The 16104-nt window shown below is 46.7% G+C and overlaps 1 protein-coding gene and 1 long non-coding RNA gene across 3 annotated transcripts in view; both read right to left on the reverse strand.

Annotated features, from left to right (window-relative positions):
* Positions 1-16104, reverse strand: part of LOC310851363 — a 690313-nt gene that overhangs the window by 128202 nt on the left and 546007 nt on the right. The window lies entirely within an intron of this gene.
* On the reverse strand, positions 1053-7772 carry LOC310851498 (uncharacterized protein). 2 transcript variants are annotated; one of them, XM_083753992.1, is made up of 3 exons: positions 7622-7762; positions 5668-6339; positions 1053-2287 (listed from the first exon to the last, which is right to left on the reverse strand). In XM_083753992.1, the coding sequence occupies exons 2-3, from the start codon at positions 6335-6337 to the stop codon at positions 1713-1715; spliced, it is 1245 nt and encodes a 414-aa protein (XP_083610118.1). In that variant the 5' UTR covers positions 6338-6339; positions 7622-7762; the 3' UTR covers positions 1053-1712. The 2 variants fall into 2 exon arrangements, with proteins under 2 accessions (XP_083610118.1, XP_083610117.1); XM_083753991.1 differs by having other exon boundaries at positions 1053-6339; positions 7622-7772.

Raw genomic sequence — 16104 nt, forward strand, 5'->3', positions numbered from 1 at the left:
TGAATCCTTAATTCCATTGTAGCCCCGTGATGCCAAAGTCACTTTTCATCAGAACACCCACATGTACATCTTGAGAGACTCCCCACTGCAAAATCTCCATTTCTGAAGCTAACTGGAAGACACAGTGAGGGATGGGCAAATTCTGTTAAAACAACTGCGTGATGTAAGATGCTATGTTCTCTGGCCAGGATCAAGGACCTTACACAGGGCTCGCTGGCCCAATATACCGGTATTTTGCAGCTTGAGGCAAGATAACGCCCCCACATTCTTTATGAGTGAGGAAAAGATTAGAGCAGTGGTTAAACTTTACTACAACATTGGCAATGGGCAGTGTCCTTCACTCCTAGGCAGAGCCAGATTTAGGTTTGATGAGGCCCTAAGCTATTGAAAATAATGAGGCCCTTTATTTGTCAACAACAAATTGTCACTGTTTTTTGTGTTGAATATATGCTCTATGGACCTATTGCGTGTTGAGTCCCACAGTGCCACCCCAAAAAATTCACACTTCACACTTCATTTTTTGTTTAAGGTTTTTGGCATAATTTTGGCCACAACTTTATTCAAATACAAAAATTGTGAGTGGTTGCTTAGGCATTGGTTCGACTATCTGTCCTTGCCCCCAAAGGACAGAGCTGGCACTTCCGGACCCCCCCGGAAGCCAGCGTGGGAAACAAGTATTGGGAGAGAAATGAGGCTGGGAATCAATCCAACACTTCTCACCCTCATGTTCCGGTGGGGCTTGCACGGCCCAAGCCCGGCTCCACGGACAGGACGAAAGAATGGCAAGCCCCTGGATTCCTTTAACGGAATTCCCTTTCCGCATCATTTGGAGGGATAGGCACTTACCCCTCCAAGAACCAATTAACCAATGCCTAACCGCCAACCTTACAAGTTGTGACGATTTGCTACGTAGTAGGCAAAAACCAAATGGCACAGCCAATCAGCCAATGGCAAAATTCCTACCAGGCCCCCGCTCAAAGGCGAACGACCCCATGACAGGCATAGCAAGGTCAATGAAAACCATGAACCACCCTATAAAAGGGAGGGGGGGCGGGTGATCCGATCCAAAACGGCCAAGAGGACGTCCCATCGTCCAGCTCCTATATTTATATCCTCTAACCCCTCCTCCGAATTGGCAACACTCAAAAATCCCCAGCAACCCAATTAACCCTTAAGAGTTTGGGTTCCACCAAATTTGCCTAGTCACAGGACGGTGGCCTGTTCCCCCAACCGCAACACGTGCTCTCTGCTAGTGAGAACACGCTTTGCGTGTTGAGTCCCACAGTGCCACCCCAAAAAATTCACACTTCACACTTCATTTTTTGTTTAAGGTTTTTGGCATAATTTTGGCCACAACTTTATTCAAATACAAAAATTGTGAGTGGTTGCTTAGGCATTGGTTCGACTATCTGTCCTTGCCCCCAAAGGACAGAGCTGGCACTTCCGGACCCCCCCGGAAGCCAGCGTGGGAAACAAGTATTGGGAGAGAAATGAGGCTGGGAATCAATCCAACACTTCTCACCCTCATGTTCCGGTGGGGCTTGCACGGCCCAAGCCCGGCTCCACGGACAGGACGAAAGAATGGCAAGCCCCTGGATTCCTTTAACGGAATTCCCTTTCCGCATCATTTGGAGGGATAGGCACTTACCCCTCCAAGAACCAATTAACCAATGCCTAACCGCCATGGAGCCCTCAGCTCACCGCCAAACCACTCACAGACCCAGCCAAGACCTCAGCTTGGACACCACCGCACCTATCCATGCCTCATTACCCGAAGCAGAAAGGTGCACACCATCAACTCGAAAAAAGGATGGCTTCTGAGAGGAAATCTCAGGATGAAAAATCACATCTCCGCCCATCTCCAGGATCCTTAGCGACACTGCGGAGTTAGTACGCCTTCTGACTCTCTCAGTGGCGGCTGGGCAATGACTGCCCCTCCAAGCACGCCGTTGCAGCCACCTCGACCAAAATATTTTAGCCGTTGGCACCAATGCCTGCAACTCTTCCAAGTCCGCCAAAATTGCAGCACGCAGGGAAAAACAGTCCGAACAAACCAGGTCGTTCTCACCCAACTGCAACACAATGGCCGATGGGGGTCCTTCTAGCTGTAACTGCCTCCGAATCATAGGCAGCAGCTCCGACCAATGCATTCCCCTTCTGGACAGCCAGGATAGTTGAACATGCCGAGGGAGGCCGAGACCTGGACCCAATCCCGACTGCCGAGCTGCAACACAAGCCCAATGGATGATGCTGTGTCCCACCATCCATATGCGGACATCCGCGGAACCTGAGATGAATAGACAAGATAATGTAAACAACCATGCTAACGAACATAAACCTTGAACACATCCGATTTCCAACGGCCCAAATTCTTTATTCTGGCTGCTGACAAACCCCAATGCGCTGCCGTCGTGGCAGCCCCAATCCTGAATGAGTGGGGAGCAAAGTCAGATGCTACACCACCACTTGCCAAAATCGCCTTTCGCATCACCTTTGTAAATTGTTGTCTAGAAAGGGGCAACCCGTCCTCATGCCTAAGCAAAGGCCCCTCTCCCTGGGTGCGCAAGGCAAGGTACCTCCTGACGTCTTTTACAGGGCAAGGGCCCGTTTCACCCGTGGCCGGGAGGCGAATGAGGGCGCCCTTGCCCCTCTGATCGGTCTTAGAACTTCTAATCGTGATTCGAAGTTCAACAGGAGACAACTGTACATCCCGTATCAAAAGACCCCGAGGACTATCAGTTCTATGATTTTCTACCACTATTTCACCCACTCTTAGGGCACCGAAAAAGGCGATCGAGAATGCCGCTGAGAACAAGCGAGCCTCATACCCGGACCAGCACACCACCCGCAGCTTTTTGCGCATTCTGCACAGCAAGTCAAAGGTTATGGGTTGCCTATTAGCTGGCCGGGAAGGACAGAGTCTACTCCATCCTTCTAAAGCTTTGCGTACGATGAACTTCGAACAAGGGTCCTTATCAAAGAATACCTTGCAGAAAAATGCTATAGCGGCAGCTTGCACCCTAATTGTCCTGGCTGCCCTGCCTAATTGAAATAAATGTGCTAAGTATTGTAGCACCTGCGACGATGTGGGCGGGAGCCCCCTTACATCGCCGGCAAACTGCCGCCGAAATGCTACAAAATCATCCCAAACTTTTGTGTATGATCTTAGGGTAGAAGGGGAGACCGATGCCGCTACTCCCTGTAAAACTAATTGCTGCCAAGGTTCCAAAGATGATCCGGGAAATATTCCGGACGTATCCGAGCTTCTGGAACCAGGAGTCTGAACCGCTCCATCTGAAAACGGGACAGAGCATCAGCAATTTCGTTAGACACCCCAGGGATAAAACGAGCCGAAAAAACTATATTATAACGTAAACAATGTAAGACAAAAACTCGCAAAAGGGCCGACACCCTGGGGGAACGTGACGACAGCTTGGCCAGCACTGACACCACTGCCTGGTTATCAGTCCAGAAGCAGATACGGCGGTTCCTGAACTCTTCGACCCACAAATGCACTGCCACTGCAATGGGAAAGAACTCGAGAAAAGTTAGGTCCCGCGTAATCTCTCTTCCCAACCATTCCGCCGGCCAACGTTTCGCACACCAACGACCCTTCCAGTATAACCCAAAGCCTAGCGACCCAGCAGCATCCGACTGCACCTGGAAGTCGTTATGCAGATTCAAAGTATCCTGCCATAACGACACCCCATTGAAGTCTGCCAGGAATTCCAACCAAATGGACAGGTCGATTTTTACCTCCTTAGAAAGACGCACTCGATGATGAGGGGCCGTCAACCCTGCCGTGAGCCTAGCCAAACGAGAACAGAAGGGGCGCCCTGGCGCCACTACTCTACATGCGAAATTCAAGTGTCCCAAAAGCGATTGTAGTTGCCTAAGGGACACCTTTCTCAATGGGAGTAATTCTTCTATCACCTTCCTCAAAGCTACCAGCTTGTCTCTTGGCAAGCTGGAAGTTTGAGAGACAGTATCCAAAAGGATACCCAAGTAAGTAAGACGAGTCGAAGGGCCCTCAGTCTTATCAGCGGCCAGAGGAACCCCCAATTCCTGGGTGAGGTCGGCGAAAGCTTGGAGGAGTATCGAGCACTCCCCCGTATCACACGCAGAGGCCAATAAAAAATCATCTAAATAATGAGTGACTCCGCCCAAACCAGTTTTTTCCTTGAGTGCCCACTCCAAAAAGGTACTAAAAGATTCGAAGGCAGCACAAGCAATCGAACAGCCCATAGGCATAGCTTTATCAAAATAATACTTGCCCTCAAACTGAAAACCTAACAACCAAAAATCTTCCGGGTGAATTGGCAACAGGCGAAACGCCGACTCGATGTCGCATTTTGCCAAAAAGGCCCCGTGACCAAATTTCCGAATCATCTTGATCGCTTGATCAAGAGATGCGTATTTCACGGAGCAGAGCTCCGAAGGGATCGCATCATTGACTGACGTGCCCACAGGATGTGACAAATTATGAATTAAACGAAATTCACCCAGCGCTTTCTTAGGCACGATACCCAAAGGGGATACATGCAAGTTATGAAAAGGGGGGGTGTCAAAAGGACCAGCCATACGCTGCATGGCCATTTCCTTTTCTATCTTCTTACGAGCCACCTGAGGTAGCTCACGAACTGATTTTTGGTTAGCAGGATTCCGTGCTACGGGAGTCACTGCCACCGGAATCCGAAAACCTAGGGAAAAACCGTCATTCAAATAACATGCCGCGTCCCTATTGGGATAAGACTGCAACCAGAACTGCAATGTCTGCAGGCGGACAGGAGTATAGGCTAAAGAAATCAACGTGTTATTTTCCCGGTCCTGAGGCTGCGGAGGGCGTTGTGGGCTTGGGGGCCTGCTGAGAACCCCCTTTTCCCCCACGAAAGGGCCGCCGGCCCGCAAAACAAGAGGAAACGGGATGTAATCCATTGCATCTCTCGCATATGTGTGCAAATTTGCACCCCGGACGCTGACAGGAGCCCTTGTTGAAATCCCAACAATATAAGCGACGCCCGGTTCTCGGAGCCCCCAACCTAACCTTCTGTTGCTCCGGCAACTTTTTCTCAATGAATGGAGCCACGTAGGTGGTCCACACGTCAAGGTCTTTGCGATCCCATCGGGCCGATGGGATCCTGGCCGCACGGCGCCTAAAGTTCGCATCATATTTTATCGCAGCTTTCTCTCCAGCACTGGTGAAAGCCGCACGAACAATAGACTGATAAACCAATAAATGAAGAGATCTCCGGGGGTAAGCTGCCACGACCACTCCAGCAAAAACCTGGAAGCAATCAAGCCAAAGCTCGAAAGTTCTGTCCGCAGTGGAAGCACCATGGCGCTTTTTGGCAGAGCTACCCTTCTCCTGATCCTCCGAAGGAGGAGCCAACTTAAACATATCCACGAAACGACCATTCAGTATTCTAGACCTTAACTTCGATGGCAAGTGCGAACCAGGAATGACATCCCTAGCAGAATTGGTAGAAACCTTAACATCAGGTATCAATACACCATCCCTACACTCTTGAACGGCGCCATATCTGGCCCGATGCGAATTGGACCTACGCTCCCAAGCCCACCTAGGGAGCCCAGAAGCCGTCTCCCCAAAACCCCAATACAGCTCCAGGGACTTACCGGCCTCCTCATCGGAACTAGAAGATGACGTACCGGTATAAGAAGTAGAAGAGTCATCCTTCCTACGTTTTGCACGCCTCCGAGAAGATCTCCTACGGTGACGCTTCCCGCCTGAAGATTTTCTGGCCGGAACTGGTAAGCTGTCCTCAGCAGAAGACTCAGAATCACCGTTCGGCCGAGAAGGACCTGGGGCTGGCGAAGAGGAAACAACACGTGAGCGACCCGAGGCAGACGGGGCCTCCTCCGAAGGCCTCACGTTCCTCCCCCGGCGGGAGGAAGGCAGCGAAGGGGCCCTTCCTCCAGAAGCTCTCCGGGAGGAAAAGCGCGACCTCCGCCCCCGCCCGTGATCTGCAGGTAAGTAATGGGGCTGGGTTAACTGGGAGTCGTTAACCCCTCCTCCAGCCGATAATTCTTCTCTCCCATCCTCGCTAGAAGATGACACACTTGGTGACGACGCCCCCACCGGGCGAGGCGGCCCTGCAGACGTGGAAGGCTGACTGGTACATTGTTGCAGAAAACCGTCCATTTGAGCCGCAAAGCGTGACAAGGCTGCAGGATCGCCAGCCATGCTGGCCACCAGGGACTGCACCCGACCCACTGGCTGACTTGAAGGAGGTGAGCGAAGCGCCTGAGATGGGCCTCTAATCGGCCGTTTTGCAGTAGAAGACGTGCCAGGGCGGGCTGAGTCCTTCTTTGGAGCCATACCTGCTTAATGGAGACAAGTCAAAAACCAAATAAATTCCCTATAAAGAAATAAAACTAGTGAAATACTATAACACTGAGGTGAAAAATTGGCAATAGCCGGCCAATCACCTAACCGCCCAGAAGTACCTAAACAATCCTAAGCCCAAGGAATAAATCAATAAAAGCACAGCCGTATAATTGAAACTGTCCTTGACAGCAATAAAAGAAGGTGCACTGCCCAGGACAAGCAGCAGGTGGCGCTAGTAGGCCTAACCACTCAACTGGGGAGGCTGCAATACCGGCTGGGCCACTGGGGGAGCTCACGAGCCGATCAGCTGCAATTGCCCTCAACAGCCACTAGAGGGCCGGCTGGTCAATTCGCAATCCAGCAGCTCCACATGCAGGCAGACTTCCTGTAACAGGTCGCGCCGAGGCCTAGCAGGCCCGGACAGGCCTGGCACACACTACCACCGTAAAGCTGCGCCTCCGCTGCACAAAAACGCTCAGCAGGGCCGAGCAGGGGTCGAGCGCGCCACCGGCAAAAAAGGAACCTCTTTGTCCCCCCAGTTGCGCCGCGTCGGGCGCCCGCGGCAAGCGCGATAAGGCCGGAGCCAGAGGATCGCGCCCCGCCGAAGAGACCTCCGCGAACCGGGAATACCAGGTACGCCGGTTGCGGTGTTCCGGGGGAGGGGGGGAGGCGGGAGAGGGGCCCCAGCCGCGCTCCGCTGCTGCAAAGGCCGCGGCCCTAGGCCGCGGGGGGGGGTGAGGGGAGACGGGAGGGGAATGGAGTCTGGCCGCGCTCTGCCGCTGCCGAGGCCTACGCCTCGAACGAAGCCGCGGCGGACACGAAGGAGGTGTGGGGGAGCAGGAGGGATATGGAGCGCGTCCGCGGTCCGGAGCTATGGAGGCCGCGGACTTAACGCAAGGTGGGGGGGTGGGGGGAACAGGAGGGGAAAACCCCCCCCCGGCCGCGCACCGCAGCCGCGGAGCGGCCTTAACGCAAGGGTTGGGGGGGAAACCGCCGCAAAAGCGGAGAGGAGATCGGCCGAGTCCTCACACTGCGGAGGCCACTGCCTCCTAAAAAAGGCCTTGGAACAGGGAAGACGAAGCCTCCCCCCGGTGTAGGGGGGGGGGTCACCACCCCAGCCCTGACTTCCCTCAAGAGGGTATTTGCTAAAGAGGGGAATCAAAAATCAAGCGGGAAGATAGTAAAGAAAGAAACCAAGAAGAATCAGGCAAGATAAAATTAAAGAATTGAGGAAAGGAACCAGAGATGGGGGGGGGGGATAATGAACGATACAACCGTCTCAAGCGCAGCTGCTCCTTGATCCGATCCAAAACGGCCAAGAGGACGTCCCATCGTCCAGCTCCTATATTTATATCCTCTAACCCCTCCTCCGAATTGGCAACACTCAAAAATCCCCAGCAACCCAATTAACCCTTAAGAGTTTGGGTTCCACCAAATTTGCCTAGTCACAGGACGGTGGCCTGTTCCCCCAACCGCAACACGTGCTCTCTGCTAGTGAGAACACGCTATAGGCATCGAAAGCCATTTGCACATGTTGCCATGCAACCAGTCCATGCAGAATGTAGGCACCCTATATATAGAAATGAGCAAACCAGTGATATTTTAGGGAGCAGGCAGGGCCCATTTCTTACATCATAGGAGCCTACACAAAACACTGTTGCTGTATGTAGGTTTTGTTTTATTTGTTTTTTATCTTACATTTGGAAATGTACATCCAGTTTTTTTACCCTTTAAATTTTTTTGGGGGGCCACAAGAGAGTGGGGCCCTAAGCTATAGCTTGTTTAGCTTATACGTAAATCTGGCACCGCTCCTAGGCAGGGCCCATGACACATTGGTCTCTTCTCCAATGCCTCACTGCCTAGGGCTAGGACTGGCCTGGAAACGTAGGTAAAATTTTATTTGAAATTATTCTCCAATTGGAGTTGGCCTCTTTCTATTTTATTTTATTTCTCCATAGGCAGCATGCAGCTAAAGAGGCTTTATTTCATTTCATGATATAGATATAGATATAGATATAGATATAGATATAGATATAGATATAGATAGATATAGATATAGATATAGATATAGATATAGATATAGATATAGATATAGATATAGATATAGATATAGATATAGATATAGATATAGATATGGACAAATATAGCACGTCAGGTTGACTTAAAATACGGTAAATCAAGCTCTTAGAATTCCCATTGTCATAAAGGCTATTCCATCCATTCCTGTGAGATGGAGCTGGCTGGAGCACTGCTTCTTCTTTAAAAACACATAAGTCTATATGAGGAAGAAACCCATTACTTGATTATTTTTATAAAATCACATGAAGCAATGATATTCTCAGCAAGCGGTTCTGGTCACCACCAGCAATGACATAATCTATGAATTCCTTCTTTGCCTGTGTCCAGAACCAACCAACTAGGCATGTGAAATAGGCAAAAGACCCAGTCAACTGCAAAACCCAGATTTGTTTTAATATCAGTATAAGGGGGTGAGATAAGCGGTAGAAAAAAGCAAGTAAACAAAACAGTTCTAAATATTCCTCTCCTAGGCACATGTACATGATGTAAGAGCATTGTACTTTGCAAGGGCTTTTCCCAAGTCTTCCAGGAGAGACAACAATAACACATACAAATACTTCCTACATTTGTATCCTGCCTTTCTTTCATCTTTTTTTTGAATCCAAGGCAACATCCATGTGCTTCCCAAATGTGCTTCACTTATCCAGGCACTGACCAGGATTAGATCAGCTTAGCTTTAGCAAAGTAGTAGTTTCATGTGCCTTCAGATCATACTTTGGGCTTTTTCATGCTTGTATGGCAGTCAGAAAGTCAGAATTGACTGGGATACCTGGCTGAACATGTTTTCAGCAACAAAGCTGGGTTTTCTGTAGAATGATGTGTAATGTACCCCTTAGTATATGGTGTGTCAAATTCTGTAATAGTGTATATGATAGAAATGACAGTCTGGGTTCAGCGAAAAGAAAACAAGTATTATTTCGGTGGAATAGGATTTTCTTTCTTTTTTCATATTTTATGAGATTGTTTCCACTCCAACATGAATATTTCCATCAGTGCAGAATCCAAAATTTTCAAACAACAGCCTTTATTTTCACTTTTTTTTAAAAAAAGGAGGGGAATATATTTTCTCTTTCTTGTACAAATGTATTCCCACTACCAGCTGGTTTCCACCCACCCCTCTCAGATTAACTTGAGAAATGCATCTCTCATACATTCTAATAGGTTGATTAGAGCTTCCTGTTGGGACCATGCTAGCAATCACACTGAAATTTTATTACAGCTGCCGATTGTAAGCTGTTTATTGGATCTGTAGGGCAGCGAACCTTCACAAGCATTGTCTGGCCAGATGGGTACATAGATATTTGCAATAAATAAATAATTCAGGATAAATGAGGCTTCCCTGCCCCTTTGGGAAGTGAGTGACAGATTCAGTGCTCAAAGTATTAACATGACAGGTAGTCAAATGGCTGGAGATTGATGGACAACATCCACTCTGCGCACATGTGCAGAAAACACATGCCCATTTCTTAATCATCCTTGATTCTGCTTTCATAGACCAGCCCTGGGTCAGGAAGGGTGAATGATTCCAATCAATATCCAGTTGTTAGAGTAACAGCCATGTCTGTTCTGGATGGGTGAGTGGGTGAAAACATGTTTGTTCTACTTAATGTGACACAGTCCTGTCAAATTAACAACTACGATGGCAGGAGCCAGCTTGCTTAATAGGTTGAAGTCAATTCTGCAGAGAATTTATTATCAGCGCTCAACCAATAGATCTAAAAACCTCATTACTAAGGTTTATTTGCAGATAATAACTAAAGGTACACTCTGTATTAGACTAGGGCTTGTCCGGTTTTAAACCTTCCACCATATACTCTATCACCTGGTAAACACTGGAGTATGCTGTAGATACAGAACTGCAGTTACTTAATTGAGTTCTTGTTGGGTCGAGTGACTGTAAGTTCTATTGTAGCAGAATATAAACACGCTGTCTTCTGGTTCAGAGATTAACTACATTCCACCCAGTACATTTCCAAGAAGGAATGTTTCTTTATTCAACATGCTGGTTCTCATCTGAGTTCTCAGTTCTACAACAGCACTATCTAGTACCTGAATCAATTGACTGCATCCACTCAAATGGTCCTCCTGTGGCCACTCACCAAGTACAAAGGGAGCACTTGCGTGAACAAGAAACACTGAACAAGAGAGTAGAGTTGTTGTGTCAGGTGAAGCAAATCCTTATGTCAGTGAATCCACAGGGTTATAGCACATCAATAAAGTAAAGGTAAAGCGACCCCTGACTGTTAAGTCCAGTCACGGACAACTCTGGGGTTGTGGCGCTCATCTCGCTTTACTGGCTGAGGGAGCCGGCGTTTTGTCCACAGACAGCTTCCGGGTTATTTGGCCAGCATGACAAAGCTGCTTCTGGCGAACCAGAGCAGCGCACGGAAACACCGTTTACCTTCCCACCGGAGCGGTACCTATTTATCTACTTGCACTTTGATGTACTTTCGAACTGCTAGGTTGGCAGAAGCAGGGACTGAACAACAGGAGCTCACCCCGTCGCGGGGATTCGAACCGCCGACCTTCTGATCGGCAAGCCCTAGGCTCTGTGGTTTAGGCCACAGCGCCACCCGTGTCCCTGGCTCATCAATAACCCACCAACAAACACCACTCTTATCAAGGATCGCGGGGTAGGTCTCAACTGCAGGTGAATTATCCACTCTCTCAACCCACATTGCTAATCACATGTTTGGGGGTGCAAACTCAGCAACTGAAAGCTTACATCAGGTACCTGCTACCCATCATGGGGAAAGCCTATGAAATCAGATAACTAACCAATAAACTCTAGTAATAAACTCAAACAAGTATTTATGCTTTGAGTTATAGGGAAAGCACCATATGTGAATGGGCTTCGTCCCAATGTGAAGATACGGCAGATTTACAAGGAATGGGGTTTCACATCCATTGTTTGGATCCTAAATCATCATTCCCAATCACTTACGGGCACTTGTGCTATTTTCTCTCCCCAGAACCAGCTCTGCAGCCAGCTTTTTCCCATTAGGTGGGGTAGCCACATTTTTTGAAGAGGGAGGTCACCTTAGCAGTAATAGAAAAAGACTGCATAGCGAACAAAATGTGTGTGTGTGTGTGTGTGTGTGTGTGTGTGTGTGTGTGTGTGTGTCCACTTAAAATATTATTGCTTTTATCCAATACTGTCTTGCAAACCTGAGTGTATCTGAAAGACGATAAAGGATTGTTTAAAATATGAGCAGAACAAGTAAACGCTTTTTAAAAAAGACAGATCACTGGTGCTTGTCTGAAATTCTAGGTATCAGAGCCAATGTTTTAAGGAAACAATTGTCAGATGCATTTAAGTTCCATTCATAACATGAACAACCTTCATCCCTGACCTTGGATTTTCTCTGTTGGATGAATCATGTTGCTGAGCTGTTTGTTTAGTGAGTATAACCTTTGTGGGGCCTGTCTTTTTTGCTGATTAACATTATTACAATATCCACGATAAGTAACAAAAGCACACAGTCAATAATCTGGGGCTAAAATCAATGAGATAAACAAGCTCCAAATTTCTATATCCCGCATGGCCACACAACTCCCCCATGACCTACATTTGCTTTATCAAGTATTATTTCACCACATTTCTCTGGAACTCTCATAATCTCAATTCCACCTCTTCATTCATTAATTTACTGTTTTTAAAAAGCTACCAAATTCTCAAAAAAAAAAACACATTTTGGTGTATGAACATAATTTTAGAGAACAATTCATAATATAATATTGAACAAACAAAGAACAAACAAACGATACAGTAATCCCTCATTTTATGCAGAGGTTCAGTTCCAGATCTTGCTTCTGGTCATCAACTAGGATGCTGAATGGCAGGAGCGTGAGGGGGTGCTTTACACAGGTGCCTGGGATGCTTGAGAAAAGGTCTTGGGGAATATTTGCCAGTCCTATGACAGATTGTGCTGAAAAAATATTTTCATTAGTTTCCACCAGCCCGTCGTGCATGAGAAGCATACATAACATTCATAATTTGCTCATTGCTATTCAAGGGGCCGTGCAGGGCCAAGTTCTTGATCACTCAGCACAGTAGTAGAGTCAGTTGCCTCATTCTGTGGTAAATGCCGCTTGAAACCTTTGCAGATTTGTGATATATTTTGGCATGTATGTTCCAAAGAACACTGGGAAATTGGCTGGGCGAAGGGTGAGAGCAACAGGTCTCTGGAGAGTTCTGTGTGTTGTCAAAACAAAGTCATTATGAAAGAGGTGGTTTTGCGTGGGGATCTTTACCTCGGTGAAAGGCATCTTCTCTAGAGAATCAGCAGCATACCTGACTGCTGAGAGTGACTGGAGATGAGAATATGATTAATAGCCAGGCTCCAGCTTCATTTCACCAGAGCTGTAAAAATTTGTTCTTGTTAGGAATGCGGCTTTACTGGGGTCACATCCAGCCCACAAGTCATCTTGCATAATCCCCACAAAGATGACTCTTGTGAAATATCTCTTGCCTTCAGCAATAACAGAAATTTATGACTAACATCCATAACTCTGTTTTCACCCCTGGGATTGCTGTGTGTGCTACCTGTTAGATTCCCTGCACTGACTGTATGAGGAACTGCTAGGGAGAGGACCCAAGGCTCCATTTTTCTTCATCCTGACACAGCCTTCCCTCAGACCTGCAGCTGCTGTTTAATAAATTTCCTTTCCTTTATATGTGTCATGCTGATTACAGAGAGAATTGGAAAAAGTAATTTGCAATGAATAATGTATTTGGCAAATAAAGGCAGTGAGCCAGCAGCTGAACGCAGGATTGCCTAGTGTTGTTCAGAAGAAAATGGAAACAGTGACCTAAATATGATAAAGCGGATGTGAGGAACTTTTTGCCCCTCAGGATTCTGTTGAACTGCAACTCCCATCAGCCCTGGCAGAGGGATGATGGGAGTTGTGATTCAGGAGCATCTGGAGGGCCAAAGGTTACCCACACCTGCTATAAAGATAGGTGACTCCAAAGAAGCTGGAAGATGGTGACAGCACTTATTTACTATTTATTTATTGCACTGATATGCCACCTTTTCTACAAAGAACTCAAGATGGTGTGCATTGTCCCCCCCCCTTAATACACTTAATACACGCCAAACGTCTGGGTTTCCCCAGACACATCCGGGAATCGGGCTTTAAAAATGCTTTAAAAATCCCCCCAAAGCTAAAAAACTTTATTGGGGGGGTTTTCCCAACCCCCCTAAAAAAACCCCATTTTGCAAAAGAAAAACTGGTGATTCTCAAAATCAAGATGTGAAATGCCCTAACTCCCTCAAGCAAAAACCAAAAATGAAAATGTAATCTATTATTTAAAAAAGCAGAGGGCCTTGACAGGGTCCAGCAGCAATGTTTGTGGGTGTCACAGTGTCCACAGGTGCTATGTTGGCGATGTAAGTCATAAACTATGTTTGATGAAACTGGGAGAGATAATCTAAATCAAGGCATTCTATGGTGATCCTAACTACAAGGTAGGTGATGGTTGTGCTTTAACTTTTTCAGAAATAAATGATCTAAGTAAGAGCCATAGTGGGATAATACCTTTATTATGGTCATCTACAATGTTACACAGAGTGTATACCTAGCAAAATAATGTGAGTGTTGTGGCTGAAGAAAAATGAAAGAACCAGTCATGACAGGGAAGCCTAGATGTCTGAAGTGTGCAAGAGACTTGGGCTAGAATGCTGGAAGTGTACTCAGATTCAGTCAGGTTAGAGCAGGCATAGGCAAACTCGGCCCTCCAGATGTTTTGGGACTACAACTCCCATCATACCTAGCTAACAGGACCAGTGTTCAGGGATGACGGGAATTGTAGCCCCAAAACATGTGGAGGTCCAAGTTTGCCTATGCCTGGGTTAGAGTCTGGCTTTTTTATTTTCAAAAGAATTGTGGAAAAGCATTTCTTCTTTCTTTGCTCAGTTGTCCTTGATGCAGCCTGAAATGTGTTTTGCACCTAGCAGATTAGAATTAGGTTGCATCAAGGACTATTATGCAAAGGAAGAAGAATGGCTGTTTCTCTGTTCTTTTGAAAATATAAAAGCCAGCACTTATCTCAGATCTGACTGGTCCATGTGAGACAGAGAACAGCAGTAAAGAGAGATGGAGTAGTCCTTATAGAGGCAAATCTGGAGATTAAGTTTTAGTCAATAGAAGAAGCCAATTTGGGAACTATTACTTAGTCACTAAAGCATGTGTAACCCCTGGAAAGTAATCCTCTGACCGTCTTTAGATACCTCTCCTGGCTGGCTAAATTCAATTTTCCCCAAACACATAAAATTGTAGGTAAATGTGTTGAAAGGAAACTATGAAGAAGCTAGACAGATGTTTTTCAAGTTTGGGAATAAGACATATAGTAAAATTCTGCAAAGCAAAAGGAATGGTTTGCTGCAATTGCGGGAAATGAAGCCACAAAACAGTTTGTTCTCAAGAACTAAAGCAGAATCCCACCTGTGGATGACACCATTATGCTCTGGGAGCCTCATTCCAGGTGAATGTAAAACCACAGAACACAGTATTATTACAAAGTAGCTCAAGGGACAATGGGAAAGAAAGCACTAGATGGAAGAAATCAACATACGTACATCAATACAAAGGATATTTCATAAGCACGGATGCTTCTGGTAGCTAGAGAAGAAACTACAAGCACACCTGCCCCTTTGGAGCAAAGGCATCATCAATTTCAAGGGCAAAGGGTCTCTGAAAAGCTTTTCAGAGAAAAGCACTGAAATTGGGTCCTCTTGTAAAAATTTAAAAAAACCAAAGCCGAACAAGGGGCTCTCACTGAGCAAAAAGAACAGATTGAAGGACATTAGAACAATATTTGAAAGTAGTGGGTAGACAGACTCCTCTATACTCAATTCAGATTGGCTCCAATTATACTGAGCTATTTCCCCTCCAAAAAATGGAGGAAATCATACAAGTGATCTAACTCAAATGAGAAAGTGGTCTCTTATACTAATGAATGCTTCATTAGTCACAGTGCTGCATGTTGACAAAACTCTAGTGTATTTCTTGAAAGCTTTTTTGGAATATTCACAGACCTTGGGTTTAGAAAGTGCTTCTAGAAGAAGATGAGCATCATTTCCCCTCAGTTTTACCTTTTTCTTTGGAGACAGGTACTCTGCTAGTTTGCAAAAATGGCCACTCACCCCTTCTCAGGTGGGCAGTGGTTGCAGACCTCACCTCTGTCCACCATCCTTAGCAACTACGACCCATGTGTCTTGTCGGCACTTAGGAGAATTAATTCACTGGCTGGGAGAATCAAGGAGCGGGGATACCCTGCCAAAATCCAGCTTAAAATTGATCAATAAGAGGCTATGCCAGATAGGCAGTCCCTTGCCTGCTGGCTGGCCATTGGCTGTGGGCTGTGTCCGGTCAGCTCACAATGCAGAAAAGTTGGCTGCACCTGCCCTCTGGATCACAATCAGCTGAAGAGCAAACCTTCCCACCCACCCTCCCTTTATTAATTGTTTGTTACTTTTTAGGTCTATCCTGTATTATGCATTCTGATCATAATTTTCCTTTCAGGTTGCTGCTTTAACCTCTCTTTATTCCCTAGATTTACTCCATTTATCCAGTTTTCTTTCTTTGTGTGTCCTGACCTTACTATGGTTGGTAATGGTTGCCGTATTCGGAGCCGAGAAGGAAATTGTCTGTAGACAAACTGGCTGGTCTGGAGG

The sequence above is a fragment of the Podarcis gaigeae genome (genome assembly GCF_964106915.1).
Source record: "Podarcis gaigeae genome assembly, chromosome: 1".
In the NCBI taxonomy this organism is placed as follows: Eukaryota; Metazoa; Chordata; class Lepidosauria; order Squamata; family Lacertidae; genus Podarcis; species Podarcis gaigeae.